Raw genomic sequence first — 23,245 nt, 5'->3', positions numbered from 1 at the left:
TTTAAATAATATTGTCTTTCTTTTATGTACAAATCAAAAACATAATACTCGTCTTTACCAAAACAAAAAAAACAAACACAAAATGGACAACATTTGTCCCCATGACAACAACTACAACAACACCATTAATCTGCACATGTAATGATTATTTAACTGCAACAAACAAATACAAAAACATCAACAAAATCACAATCAATGTATAAAAACCTTTACAGGAAGCTGGGTACATCCTGGGGAATATGCTTCTTCAGGTAGGTATCACAATTCTTATATCTATGCCATTATGTATATTACCTGTAAATATCTAAAACATCAAATTGTCCAAATAAATCTGTGACAAAGGAAAAAATCAAGAATATCCCCCCTTTTCCGTCCCTCAAACTATAACCACAAACTCAAGGACAAAAGTGAAAGATATAAAATCACAAATAAATAGTATTAAAATTCATGTTTATAATTTATCAAAATGATAATAATAAAAAAAACTAAAACTGTTGTAAATCCATTCTCATTTTCTTGTTGTTTATTGTATTCTTTTTTTCTTATTCCAATGTCTGGTCATTGTTTTATAATAAACAAATGATACAAAATGCAAAACAAAAACAAAATATGCTCCCAAACTTTCTTCTTACATACAAAACACACGCACGAACCACATACATCTCAACCCGAAATATCTCAACAATTTGCATATTATTATTATTACTCTATGGATTTTGCTATCACCATCATCATCATCATGTTTGTGTGTGTATGTGTTGATGCGTGCCATGAATTTACGTTATATACTTACTCTACACGAAAAATAAACGAAAATCAAATATTAAAGCTAATGACAACTACTTTGGTAAGTTGCATTCATTTACCTTCCTTTTGTATTAAAGTAAACTCCGTTAATTTTTAAATTTATATCCTGTAGTTGTTGCTTGCACTGTAGTTCATATTGCACATAATTATCCTTGTTTGAAAGAGGATTAGCCCGCCATTATGCACCATGTTAATGTATATATTTCTTTAGAAATTTTAAAGAATATTTTTTTGTTTAATTCGCATGAGAGTTATTGCTAGACAGACAGACGGACATACTAAAGTTCAATCGAAACAGGAAATTATGAATCGCATTTCATCATAAATGTGATTTCCACACTGAAAGAAAAAGCTTGTTCGGTTTCAAAGTTTTTGTATTTACATTAATGATTTTGCTATTGATTCTGAGCCAAAGAAGCAGATTATTGAAGTACATCCAGAAAAAAGTAACCCCTTCTTTGAGTTAAAAAGAACTTTATTGTGAAGAAAGTTGAACTTCGTATAGCGCCAAAGACATTTTTATTTGTTTGAACGATGTGATTTTCGTAGAAATTAGGTAGAATGCATTCCATATATTACTTAACATTTTCCTATATTTATATACCACTATACAACGAGTACAGAATGAAAAAATTTAACTGAATTGAATTCATATATGGATTGATTTTATTGAATTTTTTTTTTCATTCATTTGGACAAATCGTACATATTTGTGGTAAACCTTTTACTTCAAAATTAGAACTGCTTACTTTCGTTTTTAAATACGATTTATTTATTTATATAAGCAATTTTTTCTTCTATAAAATACATGTTTTATTAATATATTAAATATACTTATTTAAAATCAACAACATCGACTGGCCTTGAAATATTAGTTTATTATTCCACTATTTCCAATTTCCATGTAATGTTATCAACTGTAAACCGCATTTTTCTTCTTATTCTTTTACCTTTCACTTTTAATAAGTTGCTGCCTAACGATTTTGTCCTCCTTTTACAATTTCAATACCTGCAAATAAAAAAAATCATAAACCAATTTTTGCACAAAAGATTAGCGTCACTGAATATTACCTGATAATTGAAGACGAATTAAGGGGGTGTTAACAGGTTGACTGATAAGTCCCCGGTCTAACAAAGAAAAACACATTTTTTTTTGTCAAAATTCGTTTTTATTATTCAACATAGTTCAAGAGCGATACAACGATTATAACGACCTTCCAATTTTTTGATACCATTTTGGTAGTACTCCTTCGATTTTGCCTCAAACTAGGCCCCAGTTTCGGCGATCACCTCTTCGTTGCAGCCAAATTTTTTCCCTGCGGACATCCTTTTGAGGTCTGCGAACACGAATAAGTCGCTGGGGGCCAGATCTGGAGAATACGGTGGGTGGGGAAGCAATTCGAAGCCCAATTCATGAATTTTTGCCATCGTTCTCAATGACTTGTGGCACGGTGCGTTGCCTTGGTGGAACAACACTTTTTTCTTCTTCATATCGGGCCGTTTTGCCGCGATTTCGACCTTCAAACGCTCCTATAACGCCATATGATAGTCACTGTTGATGGCTTTCCCCTTCTCAAGATAATCGATAAAAATTATTCCATGCGCATCCTAAAACACAGAGGCCATTACTTTGCCAGCGGTCTTTTGAGTCTTTCCACGCTTCGGAGACGATTCACCGGTCGCTGTCCACACAGATTGGACTCAGGAGTGTAGTGATGGAGCCATGTTTCATCCATTGTCACATATGGACGGAAAAACTCGGGTGTATTACGAGTTAACAGCTGCAAACACCGCTCAGAATCATCAACATGTTGTTGGTTTTGGTCAAATGTGACCAAAACCATTTTTGACCATTTTTGTCGAAATCAGAAAAACATATATATGGGAGCTATATCTAAATCTGAACCGATTTCAATCAAATTTGGCACACATGACTATATTACTAATTGTACTCCTAGTGCAAAATTTCAAACAAATTGGGCCAAAACTCTGGCTTCTGGGGCCATATAAGTCCATATCGGGCGGAAAATATATATGGAAGCTATATCTAAATCTGAACCGATTTCAATCAAATTTGGCACACATGACTATACAACCAATTGTACTTCTTGTGCAAAATTTCAAGCTAATCGGGATAAAACTCAGGCTTCTGGGTCCATATCGGGCGAAAGATATATATGGGAGCTATATCTAAATCTGAACCGATTTCAATCAAATTTTGCACACTTGACTATACTAATAATTGTACTGCTAGTGCAAAATTTCAACCGAATTCGGCCAAAAATCTGGCTTCTGGGGCCATATAAGTCCATATCGGGCGAAAGATATATATGGGAGCTATATCTAAATCTGAACCGATTTCAATCAAATTTTGCACACTTGACTATACGACTAAGTGTTATGTTTGTACAAAATTTCAAGCAAATCGGTATAAAACTCTGGCTGCTGGGTCCATATATGCACTAATATCGGGCGAAAGATATATATGGGAGCTATATCTAAATCTGAACCGATTTCTTCCAAAATCAATAAGGTTCTATTCTGACCCAAATTAGGAACATGTGCCAAATTTGAAGGCGATTGGACTTAAATTGCGACCTAGACTTTGATCACAAAAATGTGTTCTCAGACAGACGGACGGACGGACATGGTTATATCGACTCAGGGACCCACCCTGAGCATTATTGCCAAAGACACCATGTGTCTATCTCGTCTCCTTCTGGGTGTTACAAACATATGCACTAACTTATAATACCCTGTTCCACAGTGTGTCGCAGGGTATAATAATAAGCATTTAATACTAATACTGCGACGCCAGACCGGGGACTTATCAGCCAACCTCTTATTCTTCTGGTATTTTCTCACTAATTTAAAATAACAAATATTTTATATGTTATTTATTATATTATTGTACTAAATTATTTTTAACTATCTCTCCGTATATCATAATAACACGATTCCAACTAAAAAACAACCCACTCGCAAACATATCGATTACATCGATGAGAGGTATCGATTACAGGCAGATAAAATAAATATATGAAAATTTCCTATATTCTAACAAGTGTGTTTCCTTAAGTTTTGAAAGGATTGAATACTTCTTAGTACGAATGAAATAAAATATTTTTCTATGCCAAGTGTTATTCGTATGTATGATAAGCTTTCTATAATAAAGGAAGTCAGAATTATCATTTTATAGGAAATTTTACTAAATTTGAGGAAACTTGGGTTCAGTGAATAAAATTTTCTTTTTCAGTAGTAAATTCTAATACCCAGCGAAGAAAACTGTATTAGTAAAATTCCACGACTTATTCTAGTTAATGAACTATTCCTAACTGCTTTAAATTTAGGATTTTTTTACTGAAACAATCCAATTTTATTATTTCACACAAAAATTTACCTTAATGGAAATAAAATGGCTAAACTAAATTGATGAACATTTTTTCCTTTAGTTTAGAAAGCACTTTTTTCTGGGTGTATGTTTCAAGTAAAAAAACGTCTTTAATAGCATTTAAGCATTGTAGCCAAGATACAAGAAGTCCACAAATTTCAAGTCAATTTCATTAATTTTGAAATTTTTTTCAGAATTATTAAAACCAACAAAATTGTTTTTTAATCAAATCACTTCATTGAACATAACATTGGACATAACGATTTCATTGGAAAGTTTATCGACTTTTGGATATTTGCCATGTTAATTAAGCCGATTTGTTTGAAGCTTACAGGGAAAATAGACGTAGGTCATATAAAAAACATCATTGACAAAATTGGTGCCTGAAAAACGCAATTTTCCAAGTATGTATATCTCAAAAATTCAACGACCGTACAAAACACTCATTGGCACCAATGATTGTTTTTTAGTTCAATTTATCCTTTATGAGAAGGTGTAATTTCATAAATGGTAGTTAAATTACAAACCACGTCATAGCATATTTCTTGTTATAACAAAACATTGAGGAAATATGAGAAAATTTTAATTTTTTTTTTATGATTTCTAGGCAGGCTTTCAAGGTCATGAGTTTATGCAAATAAAAGATTCTGTATTTCATATTTTTTTATCCTACGTTTCGATGGGGTTTTTCCATCTTCCTTAGAGATTTTCTTTATTGAAATCTAGCAACGACATAATAAAAATTTAATTATTTAAATTATTTTAATTTTAAATTATTTAATTAAATAAAAATTTTATTAAATTTTCGGACGAGGTAGTTCATAAAAGAGTTTACTTTTCTAATATTACAGATTTAAATGATGTTTTCTTCAAAGAATATATTATGTGTTAAAATTTGATCCTTTTTGTCACATTTTTGTAATATAACTTCGCTAATTTTCTTGAAGAAAAAGTTTATAACTTGAAGTTTTAGAGGAACATATATAGAAATCCTGTCGAGTTAAATTAAATTGAGCTAGCAGCAAACTCAACCATAAAATGCGACTCGCAATTAACATTGTGCGTTATGGTTGGACCGCCCTTTAAAACATTTTAAAATTCTGGGTTTATGATTTTTAGTCCTTTTTATTACCTATTTGTTTCGTTTTTAATACTTTTTTTATTTCCTATATCTTTGGGTGGTCGGTGTTTATTACTATAAATCATTGATTTTCTCCACACACGCCCTAAAAAACTTTGCTGATTCTCATTTTTAATTTAATTTACTACTGTACATATGGAAATAAAAAAAAAAAAAAATTTACAATAGACATAATTAAAAAAAAAACAACTAAAAGTATTATATAAAAAAGTACACATACACAAAAAATATATATAATGGCTTCAATCACAGAATTTTTTTTTTTTTTTTTTATATATTTTTTATTTACTTCAATTTGTTACAATTCATAAATTCTATGTTGCCCCAGCGCCCTAATGGCTTTATAGGAGCTAACCTTATCAGTACCTATAGACGTGTTATGAATATTCACTTGTTATATAACAAATTAATTTACGATTAAAAATTGTTTTACGTTGAAAATTAAAAATAATTTAGTTTAATTTACATGAAAACTATTTACATCAGAAGCATTTCCATATCACGTAATAAAAATGATTTTATTTCTCTTTTAAATGTAGAAATTCTTGATATATTCTTCAAATTATCGGGAATTCGGTTAAATGCTACACATCCACTATGCTCGATTCCCTGTTTAGCCACTTCTAGACGACATCGTTTTACTTTTAAATTTGTATTATTTCTTGTATTGAATGCAGTTTGATTTATGAGAAATTGTATTGATCCCAGTCCGATATTATTAGTAGCCTTGAACATATATGTCAATAATTGAAATTTGTATATGCCATACACTGGTAAAATTGTTTTAGCAATATTGCTGTATAACTCCGAAGTAGGGTATAATATCGGTAAATTGAAAACAATTTTGAGTGCCTTATTCTGGGTTCTTTGCAATGCTCTCAAATGAAAGTTATTTTTGTGAGCATATATTATTGCCAAGTAATTTAAATGGCTTTGAATCAAAGAATTATATAGTAAAAGTTTTGTCTTTACATTAAAAACATTACGAAATTTATGCAGCATGCCAATAGCAGGTGACACTTTTTTCTTCAACTCTTCCATATGCATATTCCACGCTAAGTTGTTTGATAGTATCAATCGCCAAAGTCAATTAAAAATTAATTGATCCAATTGAAAAAATTATTGATACTATTAACTTTTGTGATTGATTTTTGTTTCATTAAAATTTTTGTAGAATCAATTAAATTTTTAATTGAATATTTTTGAAAATTCAATTAAAAATTTAATTGGAAAAATTATTTATGGTAACCTGATAACAATGCAGGCTGGTTATTCCAGTCCAAATTAATTACTTTGCATATTATTATTAAAATTTAATACGAGCTTATTGGACTTGAAAGATTGAGGAATTGATTGATTACGAAGCTATTGAAAAGAAAACGCCACTTACCAATCCACAAGCCAGACTAGACATATGTTTCTTTGCTGGCTAATGGAAGTTACCGTAGTCTTTAGTGTAGATCTGGCGGGGTAAGAGATGATTTAATTTGGTCTTATTTGAACACCACTGTGCATCATCTTCTCAGATATCAACAATTTGTTAATCTTATTTTTAGTAGACTCGCCAAACGTCACAGACAAAATTTAAAATGTTGCGCATTTAATTTCTTTTTTTTTTTAATACAAAACATAATAAAATTTCTTTGATCTAATTCGGATCTCGGGTTGGAAATAGTTGCCGATGTCTATGTTGGATAAAAAAGACATATTAAAAAATTCAATACCTATATAAGCCACTTTCGGAGTTTATATACAGCACTCCATATATAATTATGAAGCGATATGGACCCAATTTTCGTATTGTAGTTAGCGAGAATATACTGACATCATACACCAAATTTCAATCGGATCAGATTAAATTTTGTGGCTTCAGAAGTCAAATCTGGAGATCGTATTATATGGAAGCTATATAATTATGGACCAATTTTTGTGTGATTATTATCTTGGGATCTGTTCCAAATTTTAACCGGGTCAGATGAAGTTTGATCCTTCAAGAGGCTCAAAAAGTCAGATCTGGGAATCGGTTTTTATGAACTATGCTCCCCCAGTAGTTTCCAGAAGTCAAATCTGGGGATCGGTTTATTTCGGGGTATATTTAATTATGAACCGATATGGACCAATTTTTGCATGGCTGTATATTGTCAATTTGAAATACGGTCTTGACTCAGAATTTCACTACGAACAAGAGTAAATATTTCGATGTCCTTTTAGCGGAATCACAATATTAGCATACTCCCATCCTATGGCGAATGGTATAATAACATTCAAAATGAGATGAAATATTTTCAATATTAAATGTGTATATATTGGTAGATGGGAAGTGGTGTAGGGTATAATGAATTCTTCTTCATCCAACTTTTCACTTTCTTTATTTGTTTTAATTTTATCATTCATTGCTAATTCTTTCTTAATATGGATTTTATAACTTTCTTGTAGCTATGGAGGCTCGTTGAGCTCTAAATATTTATTTCTTATTTGACAGTAATGTAGTAATACATACATATATATTTATTCGCTGTATTCTAAACTCTGTAGATTTTTATATACATTTTTTTTCATTTACGTAGTTGCATTGAAGTAGAAACAAAATTTTAATAAATTTGTTTTCATAATACGAGATTTTTTTTTGACAAATTTGGATTCATTAAAACATTTTTCATACTCTAATTGTAGGAATGGGCAAAGAGGTGGAAAATCTTATCATGGAGAACAATGAACTATTGGCCACTAAGTATGTAGCTATGAGGATTTTTGTTTTAGTGGAATCTTTCATACAAACTTACCTTTTTTTCTAAATTTACTTCTCTTAATAGGAATGCTCTTAACATTGTCAAGGATGATTTGATAGCACGCGTAGACGAGCTGACTGGAGAAATTGAAATATTACGCGAAGAGCTCAATGCCATACAACAATCACGTAGTAAATTGCGCACCAAAGTCCAAGAATTGGAGGATGAATTGAAGAAAACCAAAGAGCAAGTTAAACAACAAAGTATGTCTCTACATTTCCTATCGTAGCAAAAAAATCCTAATGCTAAACTTCAACTTTTAGGTGACAATGATCAAGAGGAGAATGATGTGCCATTGGCTCAACGCAAACGCTTTACACGTGTAGAAATGGCCATGGTACTTATGGAACGTAATCAATACAAAGAACGTTTAATGGAATTACAAGAAGCTGTGCGTTTAACGGAAATTCTTAGAGCATCAAGAACCGTAGATAATTTAGATAAAAAATCCAAACAGAGTATTTGGAAATATTTTAGTAGCCTTTTTACGTAAGTTAAACGACTAAATTAGCAACCTAAATCTTTGTAGTGATTTGATTTGAATTAACATTCGTTTTTCTGTTTCATTTCAGCCCCTCCAATCGCCCTCAAGAACGTGTCAGTGATGGGCAAGGAGGGGGTCCTATTTTTCGTTACTCAAGCCCATCACACTCCCATGGATCACCCAGTAGAAATAGCGAAAGTCGCCTTGCCATAACCGGTGGTCGTGATGGAGGCCCACCTCCTCACCCCGCCAGTGCTGGCTTGGCGAATGCTCTTGCCAACAAAGATTATGCCGAAGAAGGAACTTCGGAAAGGGCAAGAGCTAGACGTCATGAGCAATATAGACAGCTGAGAGCTCATGTCCAAAAGGAAGATGGTCGTTTGCATGCCTATGGTTGGAGTTTACCCGTTAATAAAACAGAAAAAGAACAACAAACTAGGCATTCAGGTGGTGTACCAGTTCCCGTCTACTGCAATCCCTTGGCGGAAGCTTCACCTCACATGAAAGTATTTTGTGCGGCTGGCGTTAATCTTAATGGGGGCTTCTTGAAGAATGGACAATCGATTATTCCATCACATTCGCCATTTGCCCCACGATCTACAGCTAAAATTGCTGAAATTACTAGTCCCTCAGCAGAACATTCTGCCGAAGCCCTGGATAGACAAATAACACGAGCCAGCCTTGAACATCTTGAGCCTGAAACACAGCTAACACCCTACGTTTGGATTTGTACAAGTACACATGCGGCCAGTACGGTCACAGTGGTCGATGCAAATGAATCGGCAACAGTACTCGATGTATTCCCCGTTTGTGCCTCCCATTTATTGTGTATTGCCTCTGTACCAGGTGCCATGGAGAAGGATTATGCCTTGTTGGAAAATTCGGAAGTTATAAAGGCTGGTGAAATGTTGGAAAGACCAGGTGAAGGCACCGAGGGTCTTGGTAAAGTCGAATTTGTACGTGTTAAGCCGAAATCAGATAAAAACAGTAATACCAAAGATATCGACTCATCATTGGAGGTTAATGCCGAAACACCGGTTGAGGAGAAAGCTAAAGAAGCCACCGAAAAATCAAATGAACAAAATGGTTCAATGCCCATTGAACCATTGGGCAATGTTAATGAAATCAAAATACGTCAACCTCTACCTGGTGCTCCGCAACGTCTTCAAGTGGACTCAACAAGAGGCACGAATTCTACGGCATCATCAAATGGCTCATCGGCAACAAGCAATAACAATAACTCTTTGAGCCAGCAATTACCTTTCTCAAAACCAAACAATCCCATATTGGGAACAAAGGATCGTCAGGAGGACATTATGAGTTCCGTCGGTCCTACCATGTGGATGGGTGCTCAAGATGGTTGGTTGTATGTCCACAGTGCCGTTGGTCGTTGGAATGAGTGCTTGCACAAGGTTCATTTACCGGATGCCGTCCTAGCGATAGTTCATGTTGAATCACGGGTCGTGGTGGCCCTTGCAAATGCACAATTAGCCGTGTTCCGTCGCCAAACAGACGGCCAATGGGATCTGAATAGTTTTCACCTAGTTACGCTAGGTGACCGAAATCATTCGATACGTTGCCTCTGTGTGGCTGGCGAACGCATATGGGCCGCTCACCGCAATAAAATCTTTATTGTCGATCCGATATCATTGAATGTGATCCATTCGCTGGATGCCCATCCTCGCAAAGAGAGCCAAGTGCGACAAATGGCAGCAACAGGTGCTGGTGTTTGGGTTTCTATAAGGTAAAAAACAAAACTCTAAGGAATTTATTCGTGGCCCACAAGTAAACCATGAAAAAATTTTATCGTATTATTTTTTTTACAGATTGGACTCAACGTTACGTTTGTACAACACCTACACATTCGAACACAAACAAGATGTCGATATTGAACCTTATGTATCGAAAATGCTTGGCACCGGTAAATTAGGATTCTCATTTGTACGGATAACAGCTTTAATGGTCTCATGTAATCGCCTTTGGATAGGCACTAGTAATGGAGTTATAATATCAGTACCCCTGTCAGAGGGTCAAGGTAAAATAAGTAAGTCTGATGGAGTAGAGCTTATTCCCATTGTGGGCTTTTATATTTTCCACGAATAGATATAGTTATAGATAGAGAAGCCGCTAGATTTAAGTATTATCAAAATGTACAAGTGATGTCTCGGTTAAAACATTGTATTTTTTTGTTTAATTGGAAATTACAGAATTCCAAAGTTACACTCAAACCAAGTAGTTGAAGTCTGATGTGAAGCCATAATTTCACGGAGTCTGTTGCCTCAAAGTTACAAATCACTCCAATTCTTCTGATATCTTCTTTGACTTTGAAATTTATATTAAGTCCACACATTAGCAGACATTTCACTGTGTTTGCCTATGTATGAGTAATCTCAATTCATGGTTGATTAGTCGAAAATCGGCTTGCTTTAGTGTCAGCCGCCGCTGAAAAATGTTTCTACTTATTTCTCATAAACAGTGTTGCCAGAAATGATTTCTCGTCATTTTGACAATTTTTAAGGGCCAAAAAGCGAGAATGACGATTCGACGATTTTTGCAAAAATCGTCATTTTGGATATTTCAAAGTTGTGCTGAGTGTGTCTAGCTCTTAAAGTTTTCGAGAAATTTGAAATTTTCGAAAAAGTTCCAGAATCGCGGTTTTCGAATATCGAAAATATAATATTGTGTTAAAATTATTCTAATATTGGCCTGATTTGTGTCGTTGAGATCAGCTAACTATCTCAAGCCGAATTATTTTGAAAACATGCCAAATATATGACAAGAAAATAGCCTTTGAAAAAGATTAAAAAATAGAAAGGTCAAAAATCTACTTATACAAAATTTCAAAAAGAGATATTTTTAAATTTTGAAAAAATGGAAAGGCCAAAATTTCGTCTGATTTTGATTACAATCCTTAAAAAATTCACTCATAAAAAAGTCTAAAAAAACTGCAGTCTATGTCTATTTTAGCAAACACACACACACACAGGAATATGATGACCCCAAAGATGTTTTAAGAGCAAAATGTTATTTTTGAACGGTGAACATGGAACATTTTTATCGGAAAACATATACAGTTATGTGAAAACTAATAGCGACAGTGCCTACGAACATTTAGATAATATTAACAAGCGAACAAAAAATCGATAAATCTTTCTTTTTTAAACGATTCTTAAAAGATAGAAATAATATTAGTAACAAAATTGTTGTTACTATTGTACGAGTATTTCGATATTTTTGTGATTTACGTGTGAAAAAATAAGGACACTTCATTAAATTTTAGACGTATTACTAACTTTAATACATTTAAACTAAATAGGTATTTATACTGAATATTGTTCCATAGAACCTCAGTGTTACATTAGTACTTAGTTACGGATCTTTTGTTATCTAGAACATTATTGAATCGACCAAACTTTGGCAAAAATGTAGCAGTATTTCGTTCCACGAAACCTGCATTAGTTTCCATAGCTCTTCGTAATTTTCTATTGGGTTCAATTCTGGGGACTGTACAGCCCATCCTAATACATTGATTTTATTTATTTATTTATTTATTTTATTGTCCTGAAACCACTTCTTTGTGTACCTTGCCGTGTGCTTTGGGTCATTATTCATTATATTCATAATATAATGAAATTAGCTTGCACAAATCAATGTTGCCTTATGCCGAAGAAAATATGTCACTTCAATGGGTCTTCAAGTAGTGGGTCCACACTATAATTCGAGAATGACCTTCATATCATGATGCTGTCATCACCGTTTTGGCCCGTCTTTAAATTATATTTGGGATTGAATTCTTGATATATATGTTAGGTCTTCTTACATGGTGGACACCTCTATCAGAAGAAAACAAGTTTACTTGTGTCTCAACGGACCACAAAATATTACGTCATTTTTGCTTAGGTCAATTGATTTGATTTTTAGCTAACTTTAATCTTTGTGGAACATTATTTTTGGATAATAATGGACCTTTTCTTGTATTTCGGACTCTAAATCCATCTCCAATGTGTGTTTTTCGAATAATTGATGCATAAACGTCTCTTTATAGTAGGTGCAATTTTAGGTTTTCTGCCACGGGTTTGACCCTTGGGAATCTACTTATTGTTATTTTCGCTATTTTTTAGATGTACCGAGCATTTTTGTAATGTTTCTGGACGAATGCCCGCTTTTAATTAATATTTTAATACTATTTTGGATAGCGCGGTCGTAGCGCTGATTTCTACCCCTATTTCACAAAAAGTTTACAGAAGTGCAACTTGTTATACCCTCCACCATAGGATGGGGGTATATTAACTTTGTCATTCCGTTTGTAACACATCGAAATATTGCTCTAAGACCCCATAAAGTATATATATTCTGGGTCGTGGTGAAATTCTGAGTCGATCTGAGCATGTCCGTCCCTCCGTCCGTCTGTTGAAATCACGCTAACTTTCGAACGAAACAAGCTATTGACTTGAAACTTGGCACAAGTAGTTGTTATTGATGTAGGTCGGATGGTATTGCAAATGGGCCATATCGGTCCACTTTTACGTATAGCCCCCATATAAACGGACCCCAAATTTGGCTTGCTGCCGATCCGGCTGAAATTTGGTACATGGTGTTGGTATATGGTCTCTAACATCCGGCTGAAATTTGGTACATGGTGTTAGTATATGGTCTCTAACAACTATGCAAAAATTGGTCCACACCGGTCCATAATTATATATAGCCCCCATATAAACCGATCCCCAGATTTGGCTTGCGGAGCCTCTAAGAGAAGAAAGTTTCGTCCGATCCGGCTGAAATTTGATACATGGTGTTAGTATATGGTCTCTAACATCCATGCAAAAATTGGTCCGCATCGGTCCATAATTATATATAGCCCCCATATAAACCGATCCCCCGATTTTGCTTTCGGAGCCTCTAAGAGAAGCAAATTTCATCCGATCCGGCTGAAATTTGGTACATGGTGTAAGTATATGGTCTCTAATGGCCATGCAAAAATTGGTCCAAATCGGTCCATAATTATATATAGCCCCATATAAACCGATCCCCAGATTTGAACTCCGGAGCCCCTTGGAAGAGCAAAATTCATCCGATTCGGTTGAAATTTGGTACGTGATGTTAGTATATGGTCTCTAACAACTGTGCAAAAATTGGTCCACATCGGCCCATAATTATATATAGCCCCCATATAAACCGATCCCCCGATTTGGCTTGCGGAGCCTCTAAGAGAAGCAAATTTCCTCCGATCCGGCTGAAATTTGGTACATGGTGTTGGTATATGGTCTCTAATAACTATGCATAAATTGGTCCACATCGGTCAATAATTATATATAGCCCCCATATAGACCGATCCCCCGATTTGGCTTGCGGAGCCTCTAAGAGAAGCAAATTTCATCCGATCCGGCTGAAATTTGGTACATGGTGTTCATATATGGCCTCAAACATCCATGCAAAAATTGGTCGAAATCGGTCCATCATTATATATAGCCCCCATATAAACCGATCCACAGATTTGACCTCCGGTGCCTTTTGGAGAAGCAAAATTCATCCGATCTGGGTGAAATTTGGTACGTGGTGGTAGTATATGATATTTAACAACCATGCCAAAAGTGGTCCATATCAGTCCATAATCATATATAGCCCACATATAAACCGATCCCGAGAGTTGGTTTTGGAGCCTCTTGGAGGAGCAAATTTCATCCGAGTCAGTTGAAATGTGGTACATTGTGCTAGTATATGGTCGTTAACAACCATACCTAACTAGGTCCATATCGGTCCATAGTTATATATAGCCCTCAGATATCGATCCCCAATCACACAAAAATTGGTCCATATCAAGTTCATATCAAGCACATATAAGCGACCCCATGTTTCAATTCTGGCTCTCTACGTACCGTACAAAAGTCCATATCGATTCGTAATTATTTGTAGACTTACCTATACATACCCTTTTTGTCTAATATATACCACGTATGGACTAACTAACAATTTAGAAAACGATATTAAGAAGTTTTAAGATACCACAACCCAAGTATTTTGATTGTGGATGACAGTCTTTCGTAGAAGTTTCTACGCAATCCATGGTGGAGGGTACTTAAGATTCGGCCTGGCCGAACTTACGGCCGTATATACTTGTTTAGTAATTAATTTTAATTTTATATGAATTCGTAAACACAAAAGACGGTGAATGCGACTGTCCTTATAATTTTTCACACAACTGTACATGGTTGCCGAAAGCAGTTACATAATTTTCGATAAAATATTATGGTGGCGACAAACATATTTTTGCTCTTGAAACATGTTTGGGGTTGATCATATTCCTTCTCTGGGTGCAGTGACTGCTTTTCCCTTTTTATCAAATTTCTTTGAGTGAGTACGATTTTTCAAAGATGGATAAATCGCATTGCAACTTTGTTCATACAATATTAGACATGCATATGACTATAGAGAATAGGTTCATTTTCTACGCGAGCAATGTTTGAAGGAGTGCCTTTCGGTCAAACCGATATCGCAATCACAATTACTTACGTCACAACATCAGAATAAGTCCTTTAACTTATTAAATAGTAAATAGACCTTGTATTGTCAAAAAAAAATGTAATAAAATAAATATAATTATTAGCTTATATTTTCTCTCTATGATTCCAGGTGATCGCAGTACTCAACTACCAACGTGTTGTATGGCAAACGCTCAATTGTCTTTCCATGGACATCGGGATGCCGTTAAATTCTTTGTTTCTGTACCACTGCGTCAAAACAATAGTGCTCAATTGCAATTCACCAACAAACGGCCCGATATGCTGGTAATGTGTGGCGGTGAAGGATATATTGATTTTCGTATAAGTAAGTAAACTTCACATATATCACAAAAGATGATATTTTTCATATTCTATATATGTATTGCTTATTAGTATTTTTATACATGACTTTCTATAGTAGCTATTTTTCAATTATAATTCGAGAATATAAAAACAGATTGGTATAGTTTTGTTTTATTATTTTATCCTATTTTTTTGTTGTTCTTATATACACAGGACAAGAAAGATCTGTAACTGATGCTAGTGATAATGCTGCGCATTTAATAGTTTGGAAAGTCGACTCGTAAGATAGTTTTCTTTTATGATTTTTGTTGATTTTTATTTGCCGTGGTTTTTTGTTTTAGTCTGAAAAAGGCATGAAATAGAATTTCATACTAATTTTTGTTGGAAGGATAAAACAACCAATTAAAAACAAAAAAGTTTTTTAGTAATTCGCCAAAAAGTAAATAACAAATACTAACAACCCTGCTACAATTGTGAAAAATATAGATAGTGCTAAAACAATGAAATCCATATGATTATGCACACAAAAAATAAATTCTGACTCAATCACGAAATTAATTGATCCAATTAATTTTTTAATTGAAATGTTTTCAATCACAAAAATGATAGTATCAATCACAGTTTTAATTGGACATAAGAAAATATTTGATTAAAAAATTCATGATTTTGATTTCAAAATTCAATTAATTTTTTAATTGATTCAATTAAAATTTTAATAGAGTTTGATTGCAATTTTTTAATTGATTGAATCAAAAATTTAATTGATGTCGATTGGAAAACTTAGTTTTTCAATTGATTCAATTAATTATGTAGTTAAACTTTTTAATTAAATCAGTTAAACAAACCCAATTAGGGTTTTGCATTCGAAATCGATTAATTGTTAATTGTTAATTGGAACAATTAATTGTTAAATAAAAAACCTAGAAAATGTTCACTCATTTTCTCAACTAACTTTGTGTTCTTAGTTTGATTAAAAATTGACAATATTAATTAATTTTTTATAAAAAGTTAAATAATTTCAATAATTTTTTAAACTGACTTAGTCTTCCGAGTTTAGGTGGGTATTAACTTCGAGTTTAGCCGCTAAAATCGCTAAAGTGAAAACTAAATCAGTAAGAAAAATGCATGAAATTATACATATATGTTGCAAATTTTATTATAACTTGATGGGGAAAAGCCCAAAGCAAATTTTCACAAAGTTTGTATTCCTTAAAATGGATTATTAAAGAAAAGTAATCGTGAAAAAATCATGTTTTTAGGGGCTAAACTCGAACTTAATACCCACCTTTTGATTAAAAAGTTAATTGTATCAATTAATTTGTAAATTAAAAATTTTAAAATGTTCAATCATTGACTTAATTAACTTAATGTTTCTATCTTGATTAAAAACAAAATTGTTTCAATTAATTTAATAATTGAAAAAAATCAACTTTTTAATTGGAAATATTTTGGTGATATTTTTTCTGTGTGACTTAGTATTCCGAGTTCGATTAAAAAGTTAATTGTATCAATTAATTTGTTAATTAAAATTTTTAAATGTTCAATCATTGATTTAATTAACTTAATGTTTTTATATTGATTAAAAAGATAATTATTTCAATTAATTTATTAATTGAAAAAATTTTCAACTTCAATCAACTTTTTAATTGGAAATATTTTGGTGATATTTTTTCTGTGTGACTTACGAGGGCGGTTCGGAAACTTCTTAGGCTAGCACAAAAAGCGCGGTATAAACAGAAAAAAGTTAAGTGTTTTAGAAACTTCCATCTCTGTTATGAACACATGTTAAATTTTGTTTCAATCTGGCAACTCATTCATATAGAAACAGGTGTTCAAAAAAGACGCATCCGCAATTTTTTTACAATTGAAAAATTAGAAATGCGTGCTGTCATTAAATATTTACATAAAAAGGTTTATCGGGACAAGAAATTCATAATGATATGGTGAATGTGTTAGGTGAAAGTGCTTCTTCATATGCAATAGTAAAAAATTGGGTAGCTGAATTTAAACGTGGTCGTACAAGCATTGAAGATGAACTACGTAGTGGACGTCCAAAAACAGCAACAACAACAGCAATTGTAGCCAAAATGCATGATATGGTATTAAGTGATCGACGAATAAAAGTGCGTGAAATTGCTAATATCATGGGCATCTCACATGATCGAGTCCATTTAATTTTGCATGAAGAACTACAGATGAAAAAGCTTTCTGCAAGATGGGTGCCGCATTTGTTAGCAGTCGATCAAAAACGCATAAGAATGAACATTTCTCAAGCTTGTTTGGATAGTTTTAAGCGAAATAAAAGAGTCGTTTCATAACTGTTGATGAGACATGGATCCATCCAGAAACAAAAGAACAATCCAAACAATGGAGGAAGTGGTGCTCCAAAGAAGGCAAAAACAATTCAATCGGCTGGTAAGGTTATGGCAACAGTTTTTTGGGACTTCAAAGGTTTTTTATTGATTGACTATCTGCAAAAGGGTAAAACAATAAATTCAAGTTCTATTGCAATCTTTTGGATCAATTATATGTACAAATTCGAGAAAAACGTTCTGGCTTACTACACAAAAAAATAATTTTTCATCAAGATAATCAACGAATTAAAGTACGAGTTTCTTAACCACCCACCTTATTCTCCTGATTTAGCTCCCAGTGACTTTTACTTGTTCCCAAATCTAAAAAAAAAAATCCTTGCTGGCAAGCGTTTTACCTCAAATGAAGATGCAATTACAGTTGTAAACCACTATTTTGAAGACCTTGGGGAAAACTATTTTAATCAAGGGATAGAATTGCTAGAAAAGCGTTGGACTGAGTGTATTGAAGTTTCAGGAGATTATATTGAAAAATAAAAATATTTTGGAAAAACTATTCTCTTTCATTGATAGACTAAGAAGTTTCCGAACCGCCCTCGTAGTTTTCCGAGTTTGATTAAAAAGTTATTTGTATCAATTAATTTGTTGATAAAAAATGTTTAAATTTTCAATCATTGACTTAATTAACTTAATATTTCTATCTTGATTAAAAAGTTAATTGTAACAATTAAGTTATTAATTGAAAAAAGTTTTCAACTTCAATCAACTTGTTAATTGGTAATATTATTTTGTTGTGATTTTTTTCTGTGTTAGTAGAATCAGACGTGTTCAATTAAATGCATTTTGTGTGTGTGTGTATTACACACTGGTCTAAAAATATATCCGTATAAGAGCTACATATATTAATTTTGATTATAATCTTTATATGCCTTAGTGGACTAAAACAAAAAATGCGTCTATTATTGTTGTTTTTTTATTATTATATGATACTAATATAATTCGTTTGTGTATTTTTATGTCAAAATGTTCAGTACGTTTAATTTATAGTTCTGCCAGCTGAAATTATTCCTTTGAATTTTGAGAATATCTACCGAAACCACTGTGTCTTACGAGTATATACGTGTGTGTGTGTATTTAATGCGCCATATTAGCGTTTATGTATTTTTTTTTTTGACTTGTGTTTACTCCTTATTCCTTCTCAGTATTCAAACAAATCAATTTGGAGCGATTATAGCTGTGATTTCGAAAATGTTTCCAAGGTTATATTTTTATTTTTTATTTACACATTTTATTTATTAAGAAAGTTATCAAAATTTTTGCAATTGGTGATATTTTAATGCACTCCTGATCACATATTGTTTTTTTTTCTCGTTCGCAAATTCCTTTGTTATACGTTTGCACTCTTTTTTTATTTTGTTTTCTTTTTTATAAAATATCAACTTATACGCTTTATTTATTTGATTTCACCACTTATTGATATATTTTCTGGGAAAACTTAAATGGAGAGTAATCAGAATTTACAGAGATTCACAAAACCACACATAATGAATACTATTGCTGGTTACGGAATAACATTTTGTTAATTAATTCCAATGTTTTTTTTTTTAATGTGGCTTTTGATTTTAATGGAAAAACAAAGAATCAAAAAATTAACTTAATTTATTTTATACGTTACAAAAAAAAATCCCCGAAATTTTAACAAATTTCAATAATTTTATCTTATATAGGTATATATAAAATTCAAAGTATGTTAGTTTGTATGATCCGGGTAAGCTCGGAAACGGCTGAACAGGTTTACTTAAATATTTCGGAGAACGTAGAGGGTGATCATGTAGTGGAAATAGGGTACCACATTTTTTTTATTTCTGGTGAGGGAGGGATACCTCTTCCTCGCCCGACTTTTTCCAAATCGGGCCAAAGTTCTCCGATTTGGATGAAATTATCCCTTGGAAATTTAGGGGTGATGTCTAGAAATTTTAGGGGTAATGTCTAGACAAATATCCGCTATATTATTTTTCGCTATTTGGTTCCGGAGGGGGCCTCCCCTTTGTCCGACTTTTTTTAAACTTGAGATTTACAGAGAACATGCCGTGAGGGTATGAAATTAATATGGGGTACATAATTTTTTAATATTTGGACGGGGAGGGGGACCTCCCTCTTGCCTGACTTTTGCAAATTCGAGCAAAATTATCCGATTTTCTTGAAATTTTCATTGAAGGTTTAAGGGGGCGTATAGACAAAGAACGCCTACTTTATTTTTATACCCGCCACCATAAGATGGGGGGTATATTAACTTTGTTATTCCGTTTGTAACACATCGAAATATTGCTCTAAGACCCCATAAAGTATATATATTCTGGGTCGTGGTGAAATTCTCAGTATATCTGAGCATTTCCGTCCGTCCGTCCGTCTGTTGAAATCACGCTAACTTCCGAACAAAACAAGCTATCGACTTCAAACTTGGCACAAGTAGTTGTTATTGATGTAGGTCGGATGGTATTGCAAATGGGCCATATCGGTCCACTTTTACGTATAGGCCCCATATAAACGGACCCCAAATTTGGCTTGCGAGGCCTCTAAGAGAAGCAAATTTCATCCGATCCGGCTGAAATTTGGTACATGGTGTTAGTATATGGTCTCTAACAACCATGCAAAAATTGATCCATATCGGTCCATAATTACATATAGCCCCCATATAAACCGATCCCCCGATTTGGCTTGCGAGGCCGCTAAGAGAAGCAAATTTCATCCGATCCGGCTGAAATTTGGTACATGGTGTTAGTATATGGTCTCCAACAACCATGCAAAAATTGCTCCACATCGGTCAATAATTATATATAGCCCCCATATAAACCGATCACCAGATTTGACCTCCGGAGCCTCTTGGAAGACCAAAATTCATCTGATTCAGTTGAAATTTGGTACGTGGTGTTAATATATGGCCTCAAACTCCCATGCAAAAATTGGTCGAAATCGGTCAATAATTATATATAGGCTCCATATAAACCGATCCCCAGATTTGACCTCCGGAGCCCCTTGGAAGAGCAAAATTCATCTGATTTGTTTGAAATTTGGTACATGATGTTAGTATATGGTCTCTAACAACCATGCAAAAATTGGTCCACATCGGTACATAATTATATAGCCCCCATATAAACCGATCCCCAGATTTGACCTCCGATGCTTTTTGGAGAAGCAAAATTCATCCTATCTGCTTGAAATTTGGTACGTGGTGGTAGTATATGATATTTAATCAGTCCATAATCATACATAGCCCCATATAAACCGATCCCGAGATTTGGTTTTGGAGCAAATTTCATCCGAGTGAGTTGAAATTTTGGTACATTGTGCTAGTATATGGTCGTTAACAACCATGCCTAACTAGGTCCATATCGGTCTATAGTTATAACAGGTTGGCTGATAAGTTCGCGGTCTAACAAAGAAAAACACATTTTTTTTTTTGTCAAAATACGTTTTTATAATTCAACATAGTTCCCTTCAAGAGCGATACAACGATTATAACGACCTTCCAATTTTTTGATACCATTTTGGTAGTACTCCTTCGGTTTTGCCTCAAAATAGGCCTCAGTTTCGTCGATCACCTCTTCATTGCAGCCAAATGTTTTCACTGCGAGCATCCTTTTGAGTCTGAGAATAAGAAAAAGTCGCTGAGGGCCAGATCTGGAGAATACGGTGGGTGGGGAAGCAATTCGAAGCCCAATTCATGAATTTTTGCCATCGTTCTCAATGACTTGTGGCACGGTGCGTTGTCTTGGTGGAACAACACTTTTTTCTTCTTCATATGGGGCCGTTTTGCCGTGATTTCGACCTTCAAACGCTCCAATAACGCCATATAATAGTCACTGTTGATGGTTTTTCCCTTCTCAAGATAATCGATAAAAATTATTCCATGCGCATCCCAAAAAACAGAAGCCATTACTTTGCCAGCGGACTTTTGAGCCTTTCCACGCTTCGGAGACGGTTCACCGGTCGCTGCCCACTCTGCCGACTGTCGATTGGACTCAGGAGTGTAGTGATGGAGCCATGTTTCATCCATTGTCACAAATCGACGGAAAAACTCGGGTGTATCATCAACACGTTGTTGTTGTTGGTCAAATGTGAGCTCGCGCGGCACCCATTTTGCACAGAGCTTCCGCTTATCCAAATATTGATGAATGATATGACCAACACGTTTCTTTGATATCTTTAAAGCCTCTGCTATCTCGATCAACTTCATTTTATGGTCATTCAAAATCTTTTTGTGGATTTTCTTGATGTTTTCGTCGGTAACCACCTCTTTCGGGCGTCTACTGCGTTCACCGTCCTCCGTGCTCATTTCACCGCGCTTGAATTTTGCATACCAATCAATTATTGTTGATTTCCCTGGGACAGAGTCCGGAAACTCATTATCAAGCCAAGTTTTTGCTTCCACCGTATTTTTTCCCTTCAGAAAACAATATTTTATCAAAACACGAAATTCCTTTTTTTCCATTTTTTTCACAATAACAAAAGTTGCTTCACAAAAGACGCTCTATCTCACAAACTAATTGACTAACAGACGTCAACTTTTGACACGAATCATTTGAAGGTTGGTACTATATAAAAATATTATGCATTTAATACTAGCGACGCCATCTATGTGTCAGACCGGGGACTTATCAGCCAACCTGTTATATGGCCCTCAGATAAATCGATCCCCAGCCACACAAAAATTGGTCCATATCAAGTTCATAATTGTATATAGCCCCCATATAAGCGACCCCCATATTTCAATTCTGGATACCTTGCCACCGGTATCCATGGTGGAGGGTACATAAGATTCGGCCTGGCCGAACTTACGGCCGTATATATTTGTTTTTTTTTTTTTATAATTGGTCCCCTTTGCCCGAAAATACAGTGAAAAAACAAAAATTCTCCGACATACATACGGAGAACCTGGCTGAGGTTATGGTACCTGATTTTTTTAATATTTGGTCGGGGAAAAATAAAAGGGCACAGGGAGACATCCGTTTCTCCTTAAGTACATACAGTGAAACAATTAAACTTTTCCAATTTACTTAAAATTTACAAAGGATATCTGATTTTGTGATATTGCCCTCCTTTTTAAAATTGGGCTTATAATTTGCTTGACATTTTCTAGGATGTCATGTGCAACATGCGCTTCATCATTTTTAGACATTTGGTCGTGGAGGGGGACCTCCTCAAAAATTGAAAAAAAGTGAAATTCTCAAGTTTACTTGAAATTTATAAAGTCCGTAGGGGAAGGTTATGAAATCAATATGATGTGTCTAATTTTTGTGTATTTGGACGGGGAGGGAAGCTTCTCCTTGTCCACACTTGAAAGAAAGTTTCTAGGTTTTCTTGGAATTTTCGGGCAGATTATGGGCGCACAGCAATGTGAAACGGCGTTCGGACTCGGCTATAAAAAGGAGGTCCCTTGTCATTGAGCTAACATCGAATCGGGCAGCACTCAGTAATAAGACAGAAGTTCACAACTGTGGTATTACAATGGACTGAA

At 34.1% G+C, this 23,245-nt stretch overlaps 1 protein-coding gene across 11 annotated transcripts in view; it reads left to right on the top strand.

The window, feature by feature from the left end:
• syd (JNK-interacting protein syd) overlaps positions 1–23,245 on the top strand; it is a 107,573-nt gene that overhangs the window by 81,866 nt on the left and 2,462 nt on the right. For 2 of the 11 annotated variants that reach the window (XM_075308487.1, XM_075308490.1), the window contains 8 exons: positions 216–251; positions 830–847; positions 8,013–8,070; positions 8,153–8,331; positions 8,392–8,617; positions 8,701–10,356; positions 10,439–10,656; positions 15,243–15,437. In XM_075308487.1, the coding sequence (XP_075164602.1) occupies positions 216–251; positions 830–847; positions 8,013–8,070; positions 8,153–8,331; positions 8,392–8,617; positions 8,701–10,356; positions 10,439–10,656; positions 15,243–15,437 (2,586 nt within the window). Of the gene's footprint in view, positions 1–215; positions 252–829; positions 848–8,012; positions 8,071–8,152; positions 8,332–8,391; positions 8,618–8,700; positions 10,357–10,438; positions 10,657–15,242; positions 15,438–15,628; positions 15,700–18,758; positions 18,987–23,245 lie in introns of those variants that run through there. The other 9 variants (XM_075308492.1, XM_075308489.1, XM_075308494.1 and 6 more) reach the window with 7 other exon arrangements.

This window comes from Haematobia irritans, chromosome 4 (assembly GCF_050003625.1).
Source record: "Haematobia irritans isolate KBUSLIRL chromosome 4, ASM5000362v1, whole genome shotgun sequence".
NCBI classification, from domain to species: Eukaryota; Metazoa; Arthropoda; class Insecta; order Diptera; family Muscidae; genus Haematobia; species Haematobia irritans.
The sequence above is the reverse complement of the archived record's forward strand: the minus strand, read 5'-3'. Positions and strand labels throughout refer to the sequence as shown.